Source organism: Nansenia antarctica (assembly GCF_963989245.1).
Source record: "Nansenia antarctica genome assembly, chromosome: 2".
Taxonomy (NCBI): domain Eukaryota; kingdom Metazoa; phylum Chordata; class Actinopteri; order Argentiniformes; family Microstomatidae; genus Nansenia; species Nansenia antarctica.
Window position 1 is genome coordinate 28716668 of NC_137675.1, and position 24281 is coordinate 28740948.

Here is a 24281-nt window from a genome sequence, read left to right on the forward strand (position 1 = left end):
GACACAGGCAAGCCCACACAGGCTATCCACTCCGAGCACCATGGAAGGCACCTGGTTGAAATATTTTCTGTTTTGTCCATCACAAATCTCTTTAGTTTTCTCCATCACAGCAACAGCAGGTGGGCCCCCCCACACAGGCTATCTATGCACTCCAGCACCATGGAAAGCACCTGGTGTGAAACAGAAACACAAGAATAGCAGCACCGTATTAAAATCTAACACCACATTGGCCAGCAATATCATACTATATTCAAAAATATCCTACTCTTAGTCTAGCCTATATTCTAAACAGTTTAGTAAGTTTATCTTACCTTAGATGCTCTTCTTGCCTTGGTACTTTTTGTTTGAGCGTGCAGCTTCCAATAAGGCCTTCTCCTTGAGTGCATAGGTGTAGAATTCCTTACAACTGTATCCAAAGTTGGTCTTGATTTGAATTTCAGACTTGATAAGCTCCACAGAGCACCGGTTCCGCTGGTCAGTCCACGCTGCCGTCATGAGGGAAAACACACTCTCTACCGAAGCATTAGTGATGGGGATGCTTAAGAGAAAGGATGCCACAGCAGTCAGATTTGGTGTGTTTGTGCCTTTAAGCAAGGTGGACCACTTCTCCACAACAGGAGCTTCTCTCTCCACTACGTCCTGCTGGCGTGGCAAAATCACACAGTATTCATCATACAGTTCATCCATGTCTAGTTTCCCCCTTATCTGTAGGACCTCCACTGCATCACAGAGATGGGAGAATGTGAACTTGCTCTTCAGAGCCAAGCTTGCAACATTCTTCTGGTAGTTGTTGTCTGTGAAGTCATACCACTTCTCAAGGTAGTTGAGAGCAGCCTGGTAGAACCTGGAAAGATCATGTTTGATTGCTGCTGCCTTTTTGTCTGGAAACTGTTGGAGCATAGCACTGGTCTCCATTCCAAAGAAGGAATCAATCTGTCGTTGTTGGAGCTTTGTCTTGAGAGTAAGCATCATGTCATATAGCTCACAGACGGTCCCGTCCTCTCTCTCCAACAGCAGCACAACTTCATGGAAGATCTTCAGCACATTATTGAGGAAGGACAGGTAGACCTGTAGCTCAAGGGGTATCCCATCACCATCCTCATCATTTTTGAACAGCTGCCACAGTGACTTTGGGCACTGATCCTCTCCCAGTGACAAGAAGTAACTCTTGATAGCTGTCCAGCTGTCATGTAGCCTCTTGACAGCAGGCCACAGACTCAACCATCTTGTGGATACGTGTCTCCGCACAACCTGATATTCTTCTTCCAAAAAAGTGCACACTGCTTTCAATTCTGCTGTACGTTTTGCAGATGATGAAAAGTGACTGAATGTTTTGTTCACTACAGACTCAATGTCAATGTTCAACCTGTCTCCAGCATGCTTTGCACTGTTGTGCACTATGTGGGCCATACAGTTAGCCTTTATGATGCAACTGTTGTCTGCTTTTAGCTTCTGGAAAACAGAATTGTTTTTCCCATAATTTACACTTGCATTGTCGGCAGTGTATGCTGAAATCATGTCAGATTGCAGGCCCTTTTCTTGTAGCTTGCTTGTAATCTGGCGGTGTATGGCAGCAGCTGACTCATCACTATCCTCATAGAAGTCAAGGATCTTACTTTTCAAACCCAACTCTGGGGTCCAATATCTCAGAGACAGTGGGAAGAGTTTTGTCGTGCCATGATTTGAAGCATCTGAAGCCACCGAAAAAAATGGTGTGTGGGGCTGGGCTATTTTGTAACTTGGAAGTTGTTGAACCACTAGTGGTGTCTTTAATTCTGTCAAACAACTCTCCACAGAGGCAGGGGCAAGCACATCTGTTACTATGGACGCTGCTTTAGTACGACCACATGACATTTTCTTTGCTATCTCAGAGTCTGGAAAAATGGTCGGAGCTAGCTTGTTAACACAGTCAATTGACCGGTATGATTGGGAGTGTTGCACTGTATGGTAAACATTGGTTATTTCTGCTGCTGTTACCTTATCAGAGTGGCCATCATTTTTCGGTTTGAGTAGGAATGTCTCCATAGAGTTGGATGTCTCTTTTTGAGCGACACGTTTCTTGTGAGAATCGCATTCTCTGTGTCTTTTGATGTCGTATTCACCGCCATGTGAAATTGAAAAAGAACTCTTGCAAAGATTGCAAAAAACTCTGAGAGTCGCCCTGCACTGGCTTCACCCACGTATAAGTGTTTTCCCAGTCTTTGTTGTAGGTGCATCTTCTTTTCTTGCTGACTGTGGTTTGAGTTTCCTCCATTTTCTAGAACCTGCTGCATTTGACTCGCGTTCGTTGTTGTTTGGGGGGGACTTACTTTCATTGGTTAACCTGGCTGCACTTGACCCCAGCACCTGACGTGTGCTACAGTTTGATTGACAGCAAACACAGCCCTGTGACGATAGCCTTCCCTGCTTTCTCCACAGCCATTGGATAAATCCTTTTTTTTTTTTTTTTGCCCAATAATAATTAAATATGCGGGACATCGTCCCAATTTGCGGGACGCACTAAAAGTCGTGAAAATGCTGTGCAGTCCCGCACAAAGCGGGACATCTGGTCACCCTAAGCTGGGACGATGCAGCAGGACTGTCAGGACATCGTGATCATTTTAAGCAGTGACGACGAAGACGGCTCGGTTGACAACAACGACTCGCTCTTCATCGTGGAAGAACAAAAGAACCAAGCTAACACAGCGGTGTCAGATCTGAGTCTGTCGGATGAAGATGACCTGGTGGTCATATACTGTCAGAAAGCCGAGGTGCTGCCCCACGCACGATATGACTGCTGCACACACCCCTTCATTGCTACAGACAGTGAGACCGGAGGCCCAGTGGGCAGTAACCACATGTTCTGTTCCCAGTGCTTCTGCTACATCTGTGATAAAGTAGCTTTGGAGTGTTCTGTGTGGACGAAGGCGGGGCTGTGCCACTGTAACGCCCACAAGAGGAGTGTGTACTGGAGCAGCCGCAGAGACAAGGTGGTGCTGGGATACCTGCAGGTCTTCAACTTTGACCTCCTGGATATAGACGCTGACCTCCGTCTGGCAGAGTCTCTGCTGCTGAAGTTGGGGGAGGACCTAACGGTGGAGTACGAGTGCTTTATGAGGGGCGCCCCCCTCTCCCTCTGCTCCTTCCACTGCCACAACGCCAGCAGCCCCTCGGAGTGCAGGGTCTGCCAGCTCCTCCACCAGCCTGCCTACGATTACAAGCGGGTGTACGAGTGCTTATCAGACTTCCTGACCAGAACGGACGAGCCCCCACTTGTTACGTTCTATGTTCGCTAGGGAGAAGAAGAAGTAACAAAGTATTACTGGTGTTATGTAATAAGGATATTTATTACAGGCCAAGACAAATTAACAGTCTTATTGGTATCGATAAAACAGAACTGGAGTTACAACAAATGCTTCAAACAAAAATAAACTTTTATGTAGCCATACATTTCTGACTCTTGCCGTAATAAATGTGAGCTGTTAGCACAACTTGTATAGTTGTTGTAGTTAAGTTACTAGACTGAACGCCTCCGTGTTAGGGTTAGGGTTAGGTCGTAGCTGGGTCCCATAGGGTGACCAGGTCCCAACAACCCAAATGTGGGACAAGGAGTATGTTTGTGTGGGACAATGTGGGACACCCTCTCAACAGGCCCCGACCGAACTTTAGGTGCCCCTGGTACTACACCCCCCCCCCCGCCACCCCCCCGGCCGAGTTGAGAGATATGTCTATTTTTTTAAATGCATTTCCATTCTGTTTCCTATTCTGTTTGGTTTATTCAGTAGCATCCAATAGACTATGCAGATAAAAACTTAACAAATAGGTTATATAACAAATATATTTTATTTGAATGTGAACTCACAAAACAGTATCTCTATGGAGCAGAAAGTGAAGTGCAGTATCAATTTAGTATCTTAGTAAAGAAAAGTAAACTAAGGCTAACCAAAGCAGCAGGCATTATTCACTTCAAGTCTTTATAAATGCATCTTCCTAAGCCAAATTCAACTAGTGTATTTCCTGTAAAAGTAGGCACAAAATACAACTACAAAAACTGGCAAAAAAACTAAATGTAATAATAAATAACATAAAACTCCTTTCAGTTGTGTCCATCACAGCAACAGCTGCAGACACAGGCAAGCCCACACAGGCTATCCACTCCGAGCACCATGGAAGGCACCTGGTTGAAATATTTTCTGTTTTGTCCATCACAAATCTCTTTAGTTTTCTCCATCACAGCAACAGCAGGTGGGCCCCCCCACACAGGCTATCTATGCACTCCAGCACCATGGAAAGCACCTGGTGTGAAACAGAAACACAAGAATAGCAGCACCGTATTAAAATCTAACACCACATTGGCCAGCAATATCATACTATATTCAAAAATATCCTACTCTTAGTCTAGCCTATATTCTAAACAGTTTAGTAAGTTTATCTTACCTTAGATGCTCTTCTTGCCTTGGTACTTTTTGTTTGAGCGTGCAGCTTCCAATAAGGCCTTCTCCTTGAGTGCATAGGTGTAGAATTCCTTACAACTGTATCCAAAGTTGGTCTTGATTTGAATTTCAGACTTGATAAGCTCCACAGAGCACCGGTTCCGCTGGTCAGTCCACGCTGCCGTCATGAGGGAAAACACACTCTCTACCGAAGCATTAGTGATGGGGATGCTTAAGAGAAAGGATGCCACAGCAGTCAGATTTGGTGTGTTTGTGCCTTTAAGCAAGGTGGACCACTTCTCCACAACAGGAGCTTCTCTCTCCACTACGTCCTGCTGGCGTGGCAAAATCACACAGTATTCATCATACAGTTCATCCATGTCTAGTTTCCCCCTTATCTGTAGGACCTCCACTGCATCACAGAGATGGGAGAATGTGAACTTGCTCTTCAGAGCCAAGCTTGCAACATTCTTCTGGTAGTTGTTGTCTGTGAAGTCATACCACTTCTCAAGGTAGTTGAGAGCAGCCTGGTAGAACCTGGAAAGATCATGTTTGATTGCTGCTGCCTTTTTGTCTGGAAACTGTTGGAGCATAGCACTGGTCTCCATTCCAAAGAAGGAATCAATCTGTCGTTGTTGGAGCTTTGTCTTGAGAGTAAGCATCATGTCATATAGCTCACAGACGGTCCCGTCCTCTCTCTCCAACAGCAGCACAACTTCATGGAAGATCTTCAGCACATTATTGAGGAAGGACAGGTAGACCTGTAGCTCAAGGGGTATCCCATCACCATCCTCATCATTTTTGAACAGCTGCCACAGTGACTTTGGGCACTGATCCTCTCCCAGTGACAAGAAGTAACTCTTGATAGCTGTCCAGCTGTCATGTAGCCTCTTGACAGCAGGCCACAGACTCAACCATCTTGTGGATACGTGTCTCCGCACAACCTGATATTCTTCTTCCAAAAAAGTGCACACTGCTTTCAATTCTGCTGTACGTTTTGCAGATGATGAAAAGTGACTGAATGTTTTGTTCACTACAGACTCAATGTCAATGTTCAACCTGTCTCCAGCATGCTTTGCACTGTTGTGCACTATGTGGGCCATACAGTTAGCCTTTATGATGCAACTGTTGTCTGCTTTTAGCTTCTGGAAAACAGAATTGTTTTTCCCATAATTTACACTTGCATTGTCGGCAGTGTATGCTGAAATCATGTCAGATTGCAGGCCCTTTTCTTGTAGCTTGCTTGTAATCTGGCGGTGTATGGCAGCAGCTGACTCATCACTATCCTCATAGAAGTCAAGGATCTTACTTTTCAAACCCAACTCTGGGGTCCAATATCTCAGAGACAGTGGGAAGAGTTTTGTCGTGCCATGATTTGAAGCATCTGAAGCCACCGAAAAAAATGGTGTGTGGGGCTGGGCTATTTTGTAACTTGGAAGTTGTTGAACCACTAGTGGTGTCTTTAATTCTGTCAAACAACTCTCCACAGAGGCAGGGGCAAGCACATCTGTTACTATGGACGCTGCTTTAGTACGACCACATGACATTTTCTTTGCTATCTCAGAGTCTGGAAAAATGGTCGGAGCTAGCTTGTTAACACAGTCAATTGACCGGTATGATTGGGAGTGTTGCACTGTATGGTAAACATTGGTTATTTCTGCTGCTGTTACCTTATCAGAGTGGCCATCATTTTTCGGTTTGAGTAGGAATGTCTCCATAGAGTTGGATGTCTCTTTTTGAGCGACACGTTTCTTGTGAGAATCGCATTCTCTGTGTCTTTTGATGTCGTATTCACCGCCATGTGAAATTGAAAAAGAACTCTTGCAAAGATTGCAAAAAACTCTCTGAGAGTCGCCCTGCACTGGCTTCACCCACGTATAAGTGTTTTCCCAGTCTTTGTTGTAGGTGCATCTTCTTTTCTTGCTGACTGTGGTTTGAGTTTCCTCCATTTTCTAGAACCTGCTGCATTTGACTCGCGTTCGTTGTTGTTTGGGGGGGACTTACTTTCATTGGTTAACCTGGCTGCACTTGACCCCAGCACCTGACGTGTGCTACAGTTTGATTGACAGCAAACACAGCCCTGTGACGATAGCCTTCCCTGCTTTCTCCACAGCCATTGGATAAATCCTTTTTTTTTTTTTTTTGCCCAATAATAATTAAATATGCGGGACATCGTCCCAATTTGCGGGACGCACTAAAAGTCGTGAAAATGCTGTGCAGTCCCGCACAAAGCGGGACATCTGGTCACCCTAAGCTGGGACGATGCAGCAGGACTGTCAGGACATCGTGATCATTTTAAGCAGTGACGACGAAGACGGCTCGGTTGACAACAACGACTCGCTCTTCATCGTGGAAGAACAAAAGAACCAAGCTAACACAGCGGTGTCAGATCTGAGTCTGTCGGATGAAGATGACCTGGTGGTCATATACTGTCAGAAAGCCGAGGTGCTGCCCCACGCACGATATGACTGCTGCACACACCCCTTCATTGCTACAGACAGTGAGACCGGAGGCCCAGTGGGCAGTAACCACATGTTCTGTTCCCAGTGCTTCTGCTACATCTGTGATAAAGTAGCTTTGGAGTGTTCTGTGTGGACGAAGGCGGGGCTGTGCCACTGTAACGCCCACAAGAGGAGTGTGTACTGGAGCAGCCGCAGAGACAAGGTGGTGCTGGGATACCTGCAGGTCTTCAACTTTGACCTCCTGGATATAGACGCTGACCTCCGTCTGGCAGAGTCTCTGCTGCTGAAGTTGGGGGAGGACCTAACGGTGGAGTACGAGTGCTTTATGAGGGGCGCCCCCCTCTCCCTCTGCTCCTTCCACTGCCACAACGCCAGCAGCCCCTCGGAGTGCAGGGTCTGCCAGCTCCTCCACCAGCCTGCCTACGATTACAAGCGGGTGTACGAGTGCTTATCAGACTTCCTGACCAGAACGGACGAGCCCCCACTTGTTACGTTCTATGTTCGCTAGGGAGAAGAAGAAGTAACAAAGTATTACTGGTGTTATGTAATAAGGATATTTATTACAGGCCAAGACAAATTAACAGTCTTATTGGTATCGATAAAACAGAACTGGAGTTACAACAAATGCTTCAAACAAAAATAAACTTTTATGTAGCCATACATTTCTGACTCTTGCCGTAATAAATGTGAGCTGTTAGCACAACTTGTATAGTTGTTGTAGTTAAGTTACTAGACTGAACGCCTCCGTGTTAGGGTTAGGGTTAGGTCGTAGCTGGGTCCCATAGGGTGACCAGGTCCCAACAACCCAAATGTGGGACAAGGAGTATGTTTGTGTGGGACAATGTGGGACACCCTCTCAACAGGCCCCGACCGAACTTTAGGTGCCCCTGGTACTACACCCCCCCCCCCCCGCCACCCCCCCGGCCGAGTTGAGAGATATGTCTATTTTTTTAAATGCATTTCCATTCTGTTTCCTATTCTGTTTGGTTTATTCAGTAGCATCCAATAGACTATGCAGATAAAAACTTAACAAATAGGTTATATAACAAATGTATTTTATTTGAATGTGAACTCACAAAACAGTATCTCTATGGAGCAGAAAGTGAAGTGCAGTATCAATTTAGTATCTTAGTAAAGAAAAGTAAACTAAGGCTAACCAAAGCAGCAGGCATTATTCACTTCAAGTCTTTATAAATGCATCTTCCTAAGCCAAATTCAACTAGTGTATTTCCTGTAAAAGTAGGCACAAAATACAACTACAAAAACTGGCAAAAAAACTAAATGTAATAATAAATAACATAAAACTCCTTTCAGTTGTGTCCATCACAGCAACAGCTGCAGACACAGGCAAGCCCACACAGGCTATCCACTCCGAGCACCATGGAAGGCACCTGGTTGAAATATTTTCTGTTTTGTCCATCACAAATCTCTTTAGTTTTCTCCATCACAGCAACAGCAGGTGGGCCCCCCCACACAGGCTATCTATGCACTCCAGCACCATGGAAAGCACCTGGTGTGAAACAGAAACACAAGAATAGCAGCACCGTATTAAAATCTAACACCACATTGGCCAGCAATATCATACTATATTCAAAAATATCCTACTCTTAGTCTAGCCTATATTCTAAACAGTTTAGTAAGTTTATCTTACCTTAGATGCTCTTCTTGCCTTGGTACTTTTTGTTTGAGCGTGCAGCTTCCAATAAGGCCTTCTCCTTGAGTGCATAGGTGTAGAATTCCTTACAACTGTATCCAAAGTTGGTCTTGATTTGAATTTCAGACTTGATACGCTCCACAGAGCACCGGTTCCGCTGGTCAGTCCACGCTGCCGTCATGAGGGAAAACACACTCTCTACCGAAGCATTAGTGATGGGGATGCTTAAGAGAAAGGATGCCACAGCAGTAAGATTTGGTGTGTTTGTGCCTTTAAGCAAGGTGGACCACTTCTCCACAACAGGAGCTTCTCTCTCCACTACGTCCTGCTGGCGTGGCAAAATCACACAGTATTCATCATACAGTTCATCCATGTCTAGTTTCCCCCTTATCTGTAGGACCTCCACTGCATCACAGAGATGGGAGAATGTGAACTTGCTCTTCAGAGCCAAGCTTGCAACATTCTTCTGGTAGTTGTTGTCTGTGAAGTCATACCACTTCTCAAGGTAGTTGAGAGCAGCCTGGTAGAACCTGGAAAGATCATGTTTGATTGCTGCTGCCTTTTTGTCTGGAAACTGTTGGAGCATAGCACTGGTCTCCATTCCAAAGAAGGAATCAATCTGTCGTTGTTGGAGCTTTGTCTTGAGAGTAAGCATCATGTCATATAGCTCACAGACGGTCCCGTCCTCTCTCTCCAACAGCAGCACAACTTCATGGAAGATCTTCAGCACATTATTGAGGAAGGACAGGTAGACCTGTAGCTCAAGGGGTATCCCATCACCATCCTCATCATTTTTGAACAGCTGCCACAGTGACTTTGGGCACTGATCCTCTCCCAGTGACAAGAAGTAACTCTTGATAGCTGTCCAGCTGTCATGTAGCCTCTTGACAGCAGGCCACAGACTCAACCATCTTGTGGATACGTGTCTCCGCACAACCTGATATTCTTCTTCCAAAAAAGTGCACACTGCTTTCAATTCTGCTGTACGTTTTGCAGATGATGAAAAGTGACTGAATGTTTTGTTCACTACAGACTCAATGTCAATGTTCAACCTGTCTCCAGCATGCTTTGCACTGTTGTGCACTATGTGGGCCATACAGTTAGCCTTTATGATGCAACTGTTGTCTGCTTTTAGCTTCTGGAAAACAGAATTGTTTTTCCCATAATTTACACTTGCATTGTCGGCAGTGTATGCTGAAATCATGTCAGATTGCAGGCCCTTTTCTTGTAGCTTGCTTGTAATCTGGCGGTGTATGGCAGCAGCTGACTCATCACTATCCTCATAGAAGTCAAGGATCTTACTTTTCAAACCCAACTCTGGGGTCCAATATCTCAGAGACAGTGGGAAGAGTTTTGTCGTGCCATGATTTGAAGCATCTGAAGCCACCGAAAAAAATGGTGTGTGGGGCTGGGCTATTTTGTAACTTGGAAGTTGTTGAACCACTAGTGGTGTCTTTAATTCTGTCAAACAACTCTCCACAGAGGCAGGGGCAAGCACATCTGTTACTATGGACGCTGCTTTAGTACGACCACATGACATTTTCTTTGCTATCTCAGAGTCTGGAAAAATGGTCGGAGCTAGCTTGTTAACACAGTCAATTGACCGGTATGATTGGGAGTGTTGCACTGTATGGTAAACATTGGTTATTTCTGCTGCTGTTACCTTATCAGAGTGGCCATCATTTTTCGGTTTGAGTAGGAATGTCTCCATAGAGTTGGATGTCTCTTTTTGAGCGACACGTTTCTTGTGAGAATCGCATTCTCTGTGTCTTTTGATGTCGTATTCACCGCCATGTGAAATTGAAAAAGAACTCTTGCAAAGATTGCAAAAAACTCTCTGAGAGTCGCCCTGCACTGGCTTCACCCACGTATAAGTGTTTTCCCAGTCTTTGTTGTAGGTGCATCTTCTTTTCTTGCTGACTGTGGTTTGAGTTTCCTCCATTTTCTAGAACCTGCTGCATTTGACTCGCGTTCGTTGTTGTTTGGGGGGGACTTACTTTCATTGGTTAACCTGGCTGCACTTGACCCCAGCACCTGACGTGTGCTACAGTTTGATTGACAGCAAACACAGCCCTGTGACGATAGCCTTCCCTGCTTTCTCCACAGCCATTGGATAAATCCTTTTTTTTTTTTTTTTGCCCAATAATAATTAAATATGCGGGACATCGTCCCAATTTGCGGGACGCACTAAAAGTCGTGAAAATGCTGTGCAGTCCCGCACAAAGTGGGACATCTGGTCACCCTAAGCTGGGACGATGCAGCAGGACTGTCAGGACATCGTGATCATTTTAAGCAGTGACGACGAAGACGGCTCGGTTGACAACAACGACTCGCTCTTCATCGTGGAAGAACAAAAGAACCAAGCTAACACAGCGGTGTCAGATCTGAGTCTGTCGGATGAAGATGACCTGGTGGTCATATACTGTCAGAAAGCCGAGGTGCTGCCCCACGCACGATATGACTGCTGCACACACCCCTTCATTGCTACAGACAGTGAGACCGGAGGCCCAGTGGGCAGTAACCACATGTTCTGTTCCCAGTGCTTCTGATACATCTGTGATAAAGTAGCTTTGGAGTGTTCTGTGTGGACGAAGGCGGGGCTGTGCCACTGTAACGCCCACAAGAGGAGTGTGTACTGGAGCAGCCGCAGAGACAAGGTGGTGCTGGGATACCTGCAGGTCTTCAACTTTGACCTCCTGGATATAGACGCTGACCTCCGTCTGGCAGAGTCTCTGCTGCTGAAGTTGGGGGAGGACCTAACGGTGGAGTACGAGTGCTTTATGAGGGGCGCCCCCCTCTCCCTCTGCTCCTTCCACTGCCACAACGCCAGCAGCCCCTCGGAGTGCAGGGTCTGCCAGCTCCTCCACCAGCCTGCCTACGATTACAAGCGGGTGTACGAGTGCTTATCAGACTTCCTGACCAGAACGGACGAGCCCCCACTTGTTACGTTCTATGTTCGCTAGGGAGAAGAAGAAGTAACAAAGTATTACTGGTGTTTTGTAATAAGGATATTTATTACAGGCCAAGACAAATTAACAGTCTTATTGGTATCGATAAAACAGAAATGGAGTTACAACAAATGCTTCAAACAAAAATAAACTTTTATGTAGCCATACATTTCTGACTCTTGCCGTAATAAATGTGAGCTGTTAGCACAACTTGTATAGTTGTTGTAGTTAAGTTACTAGACTGAACGCCTCCGTGTTAGGGTTAGGGTTAGGTCGTAGCTGGGACGATGCAGCAGGACTGTCAGGACATCGTGATCATTTTAAGCAGTGACGACGAAGACGGCTCGGTTGACAACAACGACTCGCTCTTCATCGTGGAAGAACAAAAGAACCAAGCTAACACAGCGGTGTCAGATCTGAGTCTGTCGGATGAAGATGACCTGGTGGTCATATACTGTCAGAAAGCCGAGGTGCTGCCCCACGCACGATATGACTGCTGCACACACCCCTTCATTGCAACAGACAGTGAGACCGGAGGCCAAGTGGGCAGTAACCACATGTTCTGTTCCCAGTGCTTCTGCTACATCTGTGATAAAGTAGCTTTGGAGTGTTCTGTGTGGACGAAGGCGGGGCTGTGCCACTGTAACGCCCACAAGAGGAGTGTGTAGTGGAGCAGCCGCAGAGACAAGGTGGTGCTGGGATACCTGCAGGTCTTCAACTTTGACCTCCTGGATATAGACGCTGACCTCCGTCTGGCAGAGTCTCTGCTGCTGAAGTTGGGGGAGGACCTAACGGTGGAGTACGAGTGCTTTATGAGGGGCGCACCCCTCTCCCTCTGCTCCTTCCACTGCCACAACGCCAGCAGCCCCTCGGAGTGCAGGGTCTGCCAGCTCCTCCACCAGCCTGCCTACGATTACAAGCGGGTGTACGAGTGCTTATCAGACTTCCTGACCAGAACGGACGAGCCCCCACTTGTTACGTTCTATGTTCGCTAGGGAGAAGAAGAAGTAACAAAGTATTACTGGTGTTTTGTAATAAGGATATTTATTACAGGCCAAGACAAATTAACAGTCTTATTGGTATCGATAAAACAGAACTGGAGTTACAACAAATGCTTCAAACAAAAATAAACAATAAACTCATCCCGAGGATGACACACATCACCCTCTCATTCTGAATATTCTTAAAAGTCTAACATTTACCGGTACGTAGTTGGCCAGTCTGGGTCCATTGTGCCACCAGGTCTCCCACGTTTCCTCTCATTCTTCTTCAGGACCTCCATGCCCGGGAGGATCTCAAACCGCTTGGTTCCCTTCTTGATCCTCTTCCGGTAGCTTTCCCGCTGTTTCTCCTGGGCCTTCTCCACGTTGAGTCGCACCTTGATCGTTGAAGAAAAAGCGAAGCAGCAGAGATTGTAATTCTCTGTTGTGCAGTATAGCTCTGTATATTGCTGAGGCATTGTTATTGCTTTAGCAGTTACTTAGCATCACTCAGGTGGTTGTTCAGTATATAGTTGTGTAATATCTTTCACCTCGTCAAAGACCTCCTCATCCTTCTCAGCCCTGGCGTGGAGATAGTCTGCAGCGGTGTCTTCATCAATCTCGTCCACCTCCACAAAAGGACGGTCGCCTGTGATCTGAAATGAGAGGCAAATAGAGATACGCAATACATACATTTGCATAGAGTTAGTGTTTTATTTTTTGTTTATATTGAGAATCAATTTGCAAAACAAATTATATATTATAAGAACAATAATATCAAGAGTTGACATACCTCAGAGGACAGCCGTGGCTCCCGACCGTACATCAGGCGGTAGGGCGAGTACTTGGTGGAGGCCTGGACGCTGGTGTTATGTGCGAAAAGGATTAACTTAAGGTTGTCCTCCCACCGCTCCTGGTGCCCATCCAGAGATTTCCCGATAGCCCTCTTGAGTGTTTGATTGGTCCGCTCGTCCAGTCCGTTGGTCTGGGGATGGTAGGCAGAGGTAATCCGGTGCTTCATCCCCCACTTCTCAAACAAAATCTGGTTGACCTAAAAAAGAAAGTAAGACAGAAGTCATTAGTTTTGTCCATACAAGTATGTCCATAACTGTTACAAGATCATATGTTTTAGCAAGTACATGACCTTGTTGCAGAACTCTTTGCCCTGGTCAGTCAGGATGACCTCCGGCGCACCATGGGTGTGGAAGATGTCTATCAGGGCCTGGGATGTTGCCACAGTTGGGTTTGTTGTTGAAAAATAAGAACTTGCACTTGGATTCTTAACTCAATGTTTCGTTCACAGTTTCAAACTGAAACCACCACTACAACAATGAACACTGACAACCACAGCAAAACATTTAGAAAAACCCTCCATTCATAAGTGATTAAAACATGCTGTCACGACTTCAGTTTCATCAGAGGTACAGTAGATGTAACAGAGTTAGCATGTAAGCAAAGGTGACATGCCATTAATACACGCCATTAAAATGTCAACACATCAGTTGATTTGAGACCCGATGGAAATAATTGTAATCGTAAACTACTGAATCTGGCAGGTGTTTTTTGTATGGCAGTCAGTCAGCCATTTTCAGCTGACCAAGCACTTTCCAACGAAAGGAGAACATCCATGCATTAAGGGGTTTTCAATGGAGCACTTTGGAAAAACACGGGTTCGGGAACTGCCCCCTGAGGTACTCCAGGAAAAACCTACATCAAAACACCTTGACTGACTTGACTGAAGTAGCTGTTTCTTTTTGGGGGTAGAGGTGTGTGGGTTTGGACTGTTGGGAGTGTGTGGCAGGCTTGTCAGAAACCCCAGTCAACCATGTAGCAGGGCTATCTGTGTACAATCTGGAAAATACTTAAAAAACAACTTTACAAGCAGTACAAACAAATTCATTAGGAAACATAATATTAATTGACACACAAGACGAATGGAAAAACTTGAAACACCTCCTGCAGGATACCTGAAGCTCTGGTCGGATGGTCCTCCTGCAGATGCAGTGCACACTAACGTCCATAGTGTACACTGACTGGGCCGTGCGTGGACACCGTATGGAGCTGCGGAATGGTGTCAGGTGCCCATCCTGAAAGCAGGAAAAGAGGTGCTTACGCATAGCAGACTGATCAAATTCCTTGCTTGCTGGGTCCTCACCTCTGCAGCATGTGAGACTGTTCGCAATAGCAAACAGCCCACAGTCTGAGCTGCCTCTCTGCTGCTGGACATCAGGCCACTGCAGAAGGACCTTGGGACCTGAAAAAGAGAGGAGACCTGTTATTTGAGAAATGAACTCCTCGGTCGACCCGTGACCAGAGGAGTCATAAACGTTAACAGTACCTACCTCGCAGTTGATGTTACTTACCGTAACCCAGTGATTTGAACAAACATTTAAAATCTGAACAAACCCCTGGGTTGATGCAGGCACGGAGGAGAGGAGGGAGAGGGACGTTGTGGCGTAGAGGCCTCCTACATGGGGATGTTGAGCCTGTAAAAGAGCCTGAGCATTGTCAATGGAGAGATCATTCAGCCAACAATTGGGAGTCAGAACGAAAGGCCTAAGCACCTCCAACCTGCTACGTAAAGCTGGACAGGCCCGCCCCAGCTGAGCATCTGTGATGATGACATCTAGCAGCTGAGATGGTGCCTAAAAAACATAATGATGTTGGGTTAAAGGGACTGTCATGTTACAGTACTCAGCCATTGGAATTTTGATTATTTAAAATGAATGAAGCTAGGATTTTTAAGTTTACCTGAAGTGAGTCCCACTCCGGCTCAGAGTTTAGCGGTTCAGGGTCATCAGAACACACTGGCTCCGGTGGATGGGACACAGCTTTCTGAGTGGGCGGGCAGGCTGGGAATCCTTAAGTCAATCAACAAAACAATTTTAGAATGACATCTTGTGGTAAAAAAAATACAGTTTCACATTACATTAACTTTAAAATGTGAACTGTATGTTACACTTACTCGTCCGCAGAGGCTTCACTGAGGCATAGGGGGTTTTGGTTCCCAGTTGTTGGCCATCCAAGGTCTCCAACTGCACCAAATTGTTGTCCCCAACCTCAGTCACCCTGAAGAAAATATGTATTAATAATGGCAAAATTGGACATCACACATCACCCTCTCATTCTGAATATTCTTAAAAGTCTAACATTTACCGGTACGTAGTTGGCCAGTCTGGGTCCATTGTGCCACCAGGTCTCCCACGTTTCCTCTCATTCTTCTTCAGGACCTCCATGCCCGGGAGGATCTCAAACCGCTTGGTTCCCTTCTTGATCCTCTTCCGGTAGCTTTCCCGCTGTTTCTCCTGGGCCTTCTCCACGTTGAGTCGCACCTTGATCGTTGAAGAAAAAGCGAAGCAGCAGAGATTGTAATTCTCTGTTGTGCAGTATAGCTCTGTATATTGCTGAGGCATTGTTATTGCTTTAGCAGTTACTTAGCATCACTCAGGTGGTTGTTCAGTATATAGTTGTGTAATATCTTTCACCTCGTCAAAGACCTCCTCATCCTTCTCAGCCCTGGCGTGGAGATAGTCTGCAGCGGTGTCTTCATCAATCTCGTCCACCTCCACAAAAGGACGGTCGCCTGTGATCTGAAATGAGAGGCAAATAGAGATACGCAATACATACATTTGCATAGAGTTAGTGTTTTATTTTTTGTTTATATTGAGAATCAATTTGCAAAACAAATTATATATTATAAGAACAATAATATCAAGAGTTGACATACCTCAGAGGACAGCCGTGGCTCCCGACCGTACATCAGGCGGTAGGGCGAGTACTTGGTGGAGGCCTGGACGCTGGTGTTATGTGCGAAAGGATTAACTTAAGGTTGTCCTCCCACCGTTCCTGGTGCCCATCCAGAGATTTCCCGATAGCCCTCTTGAGTGTTTGATTGGTCCGCTCGTCCAGTCCGTTGGTCTGGGGATGGTAGGCAGAGGTAATCCGGTGCTTCATCCCCCACTTCTCAAACAAAATTTGGTTGACCTAAAAAAGAAAGTAAGACAGAAGTCATTAGTTTTGTCCATACAAGTATGTCCATAACTGTTACAAGATCATATGTTTTAGCAAGTACATGACCTTGTTGCAGAACTCTTTGCCCTGGTCAGTCAGGATGACCTCCGGTGCACCATGGGTGTGGAAGATGTCTATCAGGGCCTGGGATGTTGCCACTGCCGTCTTGTCCTAGCAGTGTATACACACAGGATATGGTACTATTATATGAATACTTATAATGTTAATTTTAAGATGAAAATTGGGATACATGGTGATGAACTGTTCAAGTACAATACATTCAAGTATTTTAAAAAGCATGGTCATGATCATTATATTTGAGAAAACAACACTAAACACAGATATAACACACCTGGATAGGAATGGCCTCCACCCACTTGGTGAAGAAATCTGTCGCTGTGAGGCAGTAGCGATTGCTATTCTTGGATGAGGCCTTGAATGGTCCGATGAGGTCCACACCTAGCAAGAAAAATGTGTTGGCATACTCTAACATTGGACAAGCGGAAGTAAAACATTCACACTTAAAGAGCATACTGAAAGAAAGCATGGTGGGAAACAAGTCAAAACCCAAAAAATTAATTGGGATATAAAAGTGTAGAACTCACCAATCATGTACCACGGTGAAACAGGCTTGATGCTCTTCAGCTCAGGGGCTTCAGTCTTCACCTTCTCAAACCTCTGGCAAGCCACGCAGGTACGGACCTTGAAACAATCAGTAAAGTGCAAGTTGAAATGAAATGGGAATGAATGAATATTATCTGTGTGTAAAATACAATCTTGCTACTGTTTGTAAAACATAAAAACTAACTAAAGAAATAATAGATTTGCTTGCCCAGTCTTTCACATCCTTCACAATGCCAAACCAGAAGAAGCGCTGATTAATCTTGTTAATCATGCGCTTCACTCCGAAGTGACCGGCATGGACCTCGGTCAGCACTTCCTCCTTTTCCTCGTCTGACATGATGACCCTCCTTTGTGGCTGTCCCTTCTTGGGCCTATAATACATGAGACGATCGACAACATCAAAAGGATTAGAGAAAAGAGACCAGGACTTCTGCTTCTTCTCTGCAGACATATCCTCCTGGAACTGGGCTTTGGACAGATATAAGAAAATGTCACTGTGGCTAGTATAGGATGCCATATCTATTATCTGATATGTATAATAATTGTGTATATATATATATAAATGGTTGGAAAGCTAGCTATCAATGCCCTGTGTGTGTGTGTGTGTGTGTGTGTGTGTGTGTGTGTGTGTGTGTGTGCGCGTGTGCGCACAAGTTAGCTAGTTCGAAATAAATCACAATCTAAAATAAAACAATTTACAATACAAGCACAATATAAGAGTAACGTATAAAAGGAAATGATAGGGTTATCTGTAGTAGTTCTCTAGTAGTTCTCTGTAGTAGCAGGTGTGTCGTGTAGCAGGTGTTTCGTCGTGCGGCAGCAGAGCAAAATGGTGGAGTAAAGTGCGGAGGATTAAACACAGCGCACTAGAATGACGTCACAGTCACCACCTGGTCCTGACACGTTCTAAACGATTATTGATTGATTGATTGATTGATTGATATATCAGACACCACCACCACAACCTTTAGACTTGCCTAAGAGAGAAACAAATATAAAGTTATAAAAATGCAGGGCTTCATTCTTGTTGACAATGTTTACTTTGATTTTTTTTCTTTTCTTGGATACAATGTTTACTGTAGTAAAAAAGAAATGCATGTATGAGGACAAGAGCTCACCAAGTATAATTCTCCTCCTTCAATCCAATGCTTCCATCCTTTGTTCTTCTTCTCTCCCCTCTGGACACAGACCAGCTTGTCATTGTCCCACTTAACAGTTGACTGTGTAACATACGTATATTGGTTCTATTATTGTTGAATTTGTGAATGATATGTTACTCCCTAACTATTATTATATACCTGATTGTAACCTGTACAGTTCTTTTGCAAACGTTATCCCCCTGATGTGTTGTGTATTTATATATAAAGTTTATTCTGTTTTCTCAATCGTCTGACATTGGCACGTTTTATTACAATATCAACTACTAAGTTACATATGACTGTACTTATCATAACTGTACATGTCCTACTCTAATGGATCTTGAACGAAACGCGCATTTTTTTTATTTAGTTGAATTGCTGTGCATTGTTTTAGGATGCTTAGTCCAGGGCTCAAGTTGCGTTTGCAACTTTATGAGAAATGATCTGCTGATCAGACCTCCGTTTCTTTCTTTATATAAACGGGTTATTTTGATAAACCGGATACATTTTGTGAATATATATGGTTACTTTCTCGCCTGAAAACATATTAAAACTTCATAAAATGACATATTAGGATACATTTTGTGAATATATATGGTTACTTTCTCGCCTGAAAACATATTAAAACTTCATAAAATGACATATTAACACTTGTAGAGGCAAATTACAGCTTTTCGCTAATCAAAAACACTAGACTGACGCGTCACAGTCGCCAGCTGGCACGCGTTAGGCCGGCAGCTTTTGGCAGCGGCAGGTTTTGGCATGACAGCTCCCCTGGTGCTAGGAAAGAAAAAAAAACGAAAAAAAACACAAGGGAAGGAGCTGGTTTACATAAATAAAGGCTATGTACACTATCCACTATACTATACTGTACAGATAGACGACTAGGGTTGTCATATTGCACATAGTGTTATTGCACATTCATTTGAAGTGTCGCAGTTTGCAGGCTAGAAATTTACATATTTGTGCCTCTACTACTTTATAAGGGTAACATTCCCGATAAGTCCAATGATTGCAATATCCATACAGTGAAGAACATGAACAGGCCCACTGTAGACAATTGACTATCATCCCCAAGTAGGCCTGTATGCATGTTATTTAATTATCTTGTATCCACCTAAGGTAAGGTGACCAGATTTCTCAGATGCAATCTGGGGACATTTCCAACTTTTTAGGAAAAATGTATACATTTTATCATGATGAAATACAGAAACGGGGACAATTGCGGTTTCATTTATTTTGACCTTATTTTGACCAATGTATACACATTCAAGCAAGAATACTCAAGTGTAACAACTGGAATGTGCCTCTCAACATTACTGTAAGTGGTATTAAAAGTAATTCTTAGAACTGTTCAGGTTGACGAGCCAACCAAAGCTGTTCTGGTTGCATTATGGATGATGTGGGCAGGACAACCCAAGCCAATCACCTCCCGCTGCAGAGAATCTTTTACTTTGGTGTGGACATTGACCCTCCCTGCCCTATTCAGGCCCCCAAAGTTTGTGTTTGTATTATCTGCAGAGAATGCCACCACTTTGTTCTGAAGAGTCAGTGTATTTCTCTATGACAACAAGGATCTCAGCTGCCAGTTGCTCTGCTGTTTCCCCCTTAAGCTCAACAAAATCAAGTAGCTTTGTTTCTACTGACAGGCTCCCATCATATATTTTGCAGTACCTGACTAGTACTGGCATCAGCTTAACATGTCCATGATTTGAAGCATCAGTTGAAATGGACACAAATTCAACTCTATCTAGGTCCTGTGTTACCATAGTGCAGGGGTCGGCAATAGGCGGCCCGTGGGCCATTGCTGGCCCGTCACCAATAATATTTGGCCCAGCAGATTATTTTGAGAATCCTCTTTTTTTTTCTTCTTTTTTTTTTACAATATCGGACCGACAGTCCCACACCGCGCCTATAATGTCCGAATAGAGAATCTACCACCACCTGAATAATGCTTATTGTACTTTTATTCATGTTGAGAGTGAATGACACAGGGACAGACAATCAGGCAGCGGGGTGCACCGAAGTTAATGAGTCACCTCAGAGAGAATCATAAGCAGGTGGACAAGGCGTGGTGCTGAAATAGCCGACATGCGGTGTGGTTTGAAAAAAATAACATCAGCTCATTAAATCATTCAAACGTAATGTTTACGTATGTGACTGCAACACACATATGAACAGTAACAAAGCAAATTCTGTTTAATTTTCTGAAAAACATTGACAACAAAATCGGCGCAAAAGTGGTGGTAGGCCTATGCTCCTGAAACGACAGAGCAAACGCGCTATTAGGGATAATAATTACAATGAGCCATAAGCCATTCATTCAAAATATACAAAATACAATTAGGTTATTAAATACAATAACGACAGGCTTGGTACTCACTTAATGTGAAAAGTGGCATCTCCCATCGGTCACACTTTGCTTGATATCTGGTGATATTGACGTCACTTTAATCCGCAGGCAGTTTATTTTAATTTTTATGCATCTATCGATTCCTCTCGTGCGTCTTTATCACATTCATTGAGGAAAAGGATGACTCGCATGTATAGAAAGGGAACATTGTGAGCAGGGAAGATGTGAGTCTCACACAACGGCTTTGCATTGATGAAACCAGGTAGGATGAACGTATAGTTCGCTGTCCATTCCTCTTTAAATGCCCTGTTTTCACCGTCAACTTTCCTCTTTAGACCTTTGGAGAGTGACATTATGTATCTCTTGCTAGTTAGCAGGTTAAATGTTTAGCTAACTTCACCCGACACGCAAACAACCAATCCAATAATAAATAATGTGACCTTGTCTGGAGGAGGGGGGAATCATTCAGAATAAAAGTATGTTAAATAATTATTAGAATAAGTTAGGCTGCGATACATCGTCAGTCCACACATTTATTATTCAAAACTATGGAAAAGGGTGAAACTACGTTTCAACGTTGTTGAGAATCACAACACAAACTCGCTAGTCAAGCCTAATACTGCAACGAAATGGATTGGACTGCTACCTAGTTAATTATAACACTACTTTACATTGTTAGCAGGCTCACAAAACAAGCTGTGTTAGTTGACTAGCGATGTGTACATTTCTCGAAAGAAAAGTCAAAGCATTAGAACGTGTCACATTTTTTAACAATCAATTACTTTAATTACAAATTATCCTTTGATTATGTTCGGGCCCGCCATCTAGTGGCTACATTTTTTTTGGGCCTGAGGCCAAACCTAATTGCCGACCCCTGGTCTAAACTAAAGCCTTGTTTCTCTCAACCAAACCCTCAGGGAAAGGCTTACTCCAAACCCCAAGATCAGATCAAGCCCCGGACAGGAAAAGACATCGCACGTGTGACCTTTGACCTGTACAGACTGAACCCCAAGGACCTCTTTGGTTCTCTGAGCGTGAAGGCCACCTTCAGGGGCTGGTATTCAGTCAGTGCAGACTTCAAATGCCTTGGGCCCAAGAAAACCATCAGGTGAGCAGAGGATATGGTGTGACTTTGTGCGTGTAAGGGGGGGGGTATTGAACTTTTTTTTTTTTTTTACTAATTACTGCCTGTATATTCAACTGATTCACTCACGTTCTTCCTCTCTCAGAGAAGCCCTCTGTGTTGCCTCCACCCTCCTCCAAGCAGCTGGTCATATTATGATCAGCGCTGCTTCTGTGATTCGCCGGATCATCGAGGGGGCGGAGTCCTGGCAGCCCCAGCCGGCAGGCTCTATGGAGTACTGGAATTAGGGGAGTGTCTAACCCTAACCCTCTGTGATTGGCTAATCACTCATCAGGTCGAATGAGAATAGAAGATAAGATGTGGAGCTGATCACAACATGTACTTGTGCCAATCGTGGCAACCTTCTGTTCGAGTAATATTTTGAATACTAAGAGTATAATATGTACAATGAGTATGATAAGCTTAACACATTATGCTGCTGGTGTATAATGTAAAATGTAGAAAAGTTGGTTGTACAAATTAGAATACAAATATGTTTGATGTATATAATCCTCTTTTTCTATCAATTGTACCATGTTAAACACAGTGATGATATAATGTGTGATGGACAAAGATGGCATTTTTAAATTACATTCATCTCCTACTCTCTTATATACATGATTTCATCTGTGTAGTTCATCTGTTGACAATGATGCAGCTCACAAAATATAAATGAGGAGAAATAGTTGCAGAACAAGGAAAAAACAGTTTATTCATTAAGAAAAGAGAAAGAACATGTGAGTCTGGAGGCAATAGAGTGAATGAAGATTAAAACAATGAATGAACAGTGAATGAAGATTAAAACAATGAAGATAGATAGATTGACACCACTCCTCAACAAACAGGTATGGTATAAAGAACAGCAACAAAAGGTGCATTAAAAAGTTGAGGACCACTCACATGGAGTTGTGAGACACAATACAATTCATAGCAATATAAATTAAAAACGTACATTCAAGTACTATTACACTTGAACTATTACACAAAAAATACCATTGGCATTACAATAAAATACAATATATAAAGCAATTAAATATGTATAAAAAAAAGGAGGGGGCAGTTTATTTTGCGGTGCTCATGAAGGCTACTCTTCTTTGTAGGAGGTGGCAGGCCTTGGCACATTCATTAATGAATGAACAGTGAATTAAGATTTTTGTTGTGACTTCCTCTGTTGCCTCTCTTTGGCCTCAGCTATAATCTTACAGCGATCCTCCTCACTTATCCATCTCTCGAGGCCGTGCTGGACGTGGTTGCGCGTGTCGCCGAACCACCGGGTTATGTTACGGCGGGTGAGACCCGTCTGCGCCTGCAAAAGTGTGCAGTCCTCCTTGGTGGGCCACTGGCAGGTGAGGAAGGCCTGCCTCAGGATGGCCTTCTGAGCTGCTGAGGCCTTCCTCGGCCCCCGGCCTGGCTTGGACGGACTTGTGCTCTCTGGCTTTTTCTTCTTCTGGGGCCCTGGTTTGGAGGTGGAGACAGGAGGAGGAGGTGGAGGAGGAGGAGGAGGAGGTGGAGGTGGAGGAGGAGGAGGAGGTGGAGGAGGAGAAGGAGGAGGAGGAGAAGGAGGAGGAGGTGGAGGAGGAGGAGGTGGCAGTTTGACAGTTTGTGCTTGTTGTTGTTGTTGACATCCTCCCTCCTGAGGACAACTCGCCCCTCCAGCATCTTTTCCTTCGCCACCTCCTCCCTTTCTGCCTCCTTTCCCTTCCCCCCCTCCGCCGATTGCGTCGGGGGGTGGAATGGAGTGCAGCAGTTTGCTGCGAACCTCGCGTATCTCCTCGCCGTCCCAGCTGATGCCGAAGCGGAGCCTCCGGACCATGAACCACACTCGGACCTGGTCGGGGTGCAGGGAGCAGCTCTGGGCGAGCACGGCCGTCTCCGTCAGGGTCAGGTAGGGGAACACGTTGTAGGCCTCCACCAGCTTCTCTGTGCCCTCCAGCTCCTGGGTCTGCTCTGAGCGCGCCCACTGCAGCTGACCGTTATGGACGAGAGGCAGACACACCATGTGGTTTTCGTTGAGGCTGAATGCGGCGGTGGGGGCGGAGGCGGAACTACACCCCCCGGATACTTCAGATGTTACCCCCTTGTGACCCTCAGCAGGCTCTGGAGGAGAGGAGAGAGTTTTCACAGGGGTGGAGGCCAGGCGTGGTCTTTGAGCAGCGGGAGGTCTGGGTGTAAAGACTAGGCCTGCTGTCTCAGTCTTGTCCGAGGGATGGACGACCCCTGGTGGATGGTAGTCCATCTTCCTGTGCCTGGTCATTACAGAACTCCTATGAGGGTGTAAAAGAGAACAAATAAATTATCTCTCATCAACACACAAATTGGGACTGTGTTTGGTATAATGCTGAGCACCCCCCCCCCACCATCCTATAGTCATAATGCAGATAAATTAATTAACAAAATGTGTTAATCTGTTGCTGCAAGGGTTTGCGATGGCAATCAGGCTCCACAGCTGAACTAAAAACAACAACAACAACAACAACAACAAAAACATGCTAAATGGAATTAGACTATCTAGCCACTGTAGCTACCTAGCTAGTTATGATGATATATATGACTTACTGTAGCTACCTAGCTAGTT

At 44.8% G+C, this 24281-nt stretch overlaps 1 protein-coding gene across 1 annotated transcript in view; it reads left to right on the forward strand.

The window, feature by feature from the left end:
• Nucleotides 1–21954, forward strand: part of LOC308150077 (lipid transferase CIDEB-like) — a gene marked incomplete at both ends in the record, with an annotated part of 29933 nt that extends 7979 nt beyond the window's left edge. Inside the window, 2 exons of the mRNA XM_080522943.1 lie at nucleotides 21501–21691; nucleotides 21813–21954. Coding sequence (XP_080379069.1) covers nucleotides 21501–21691; nucleotides 21813–21954 — 333 coding nt within the window. The remainder of the gene's footprint in view (nucleotides 1–21500; nucleotides 21692–21812) is intronic.
• Nucleotides 21955–24281: the final 2327 nt, after the last annotated feature.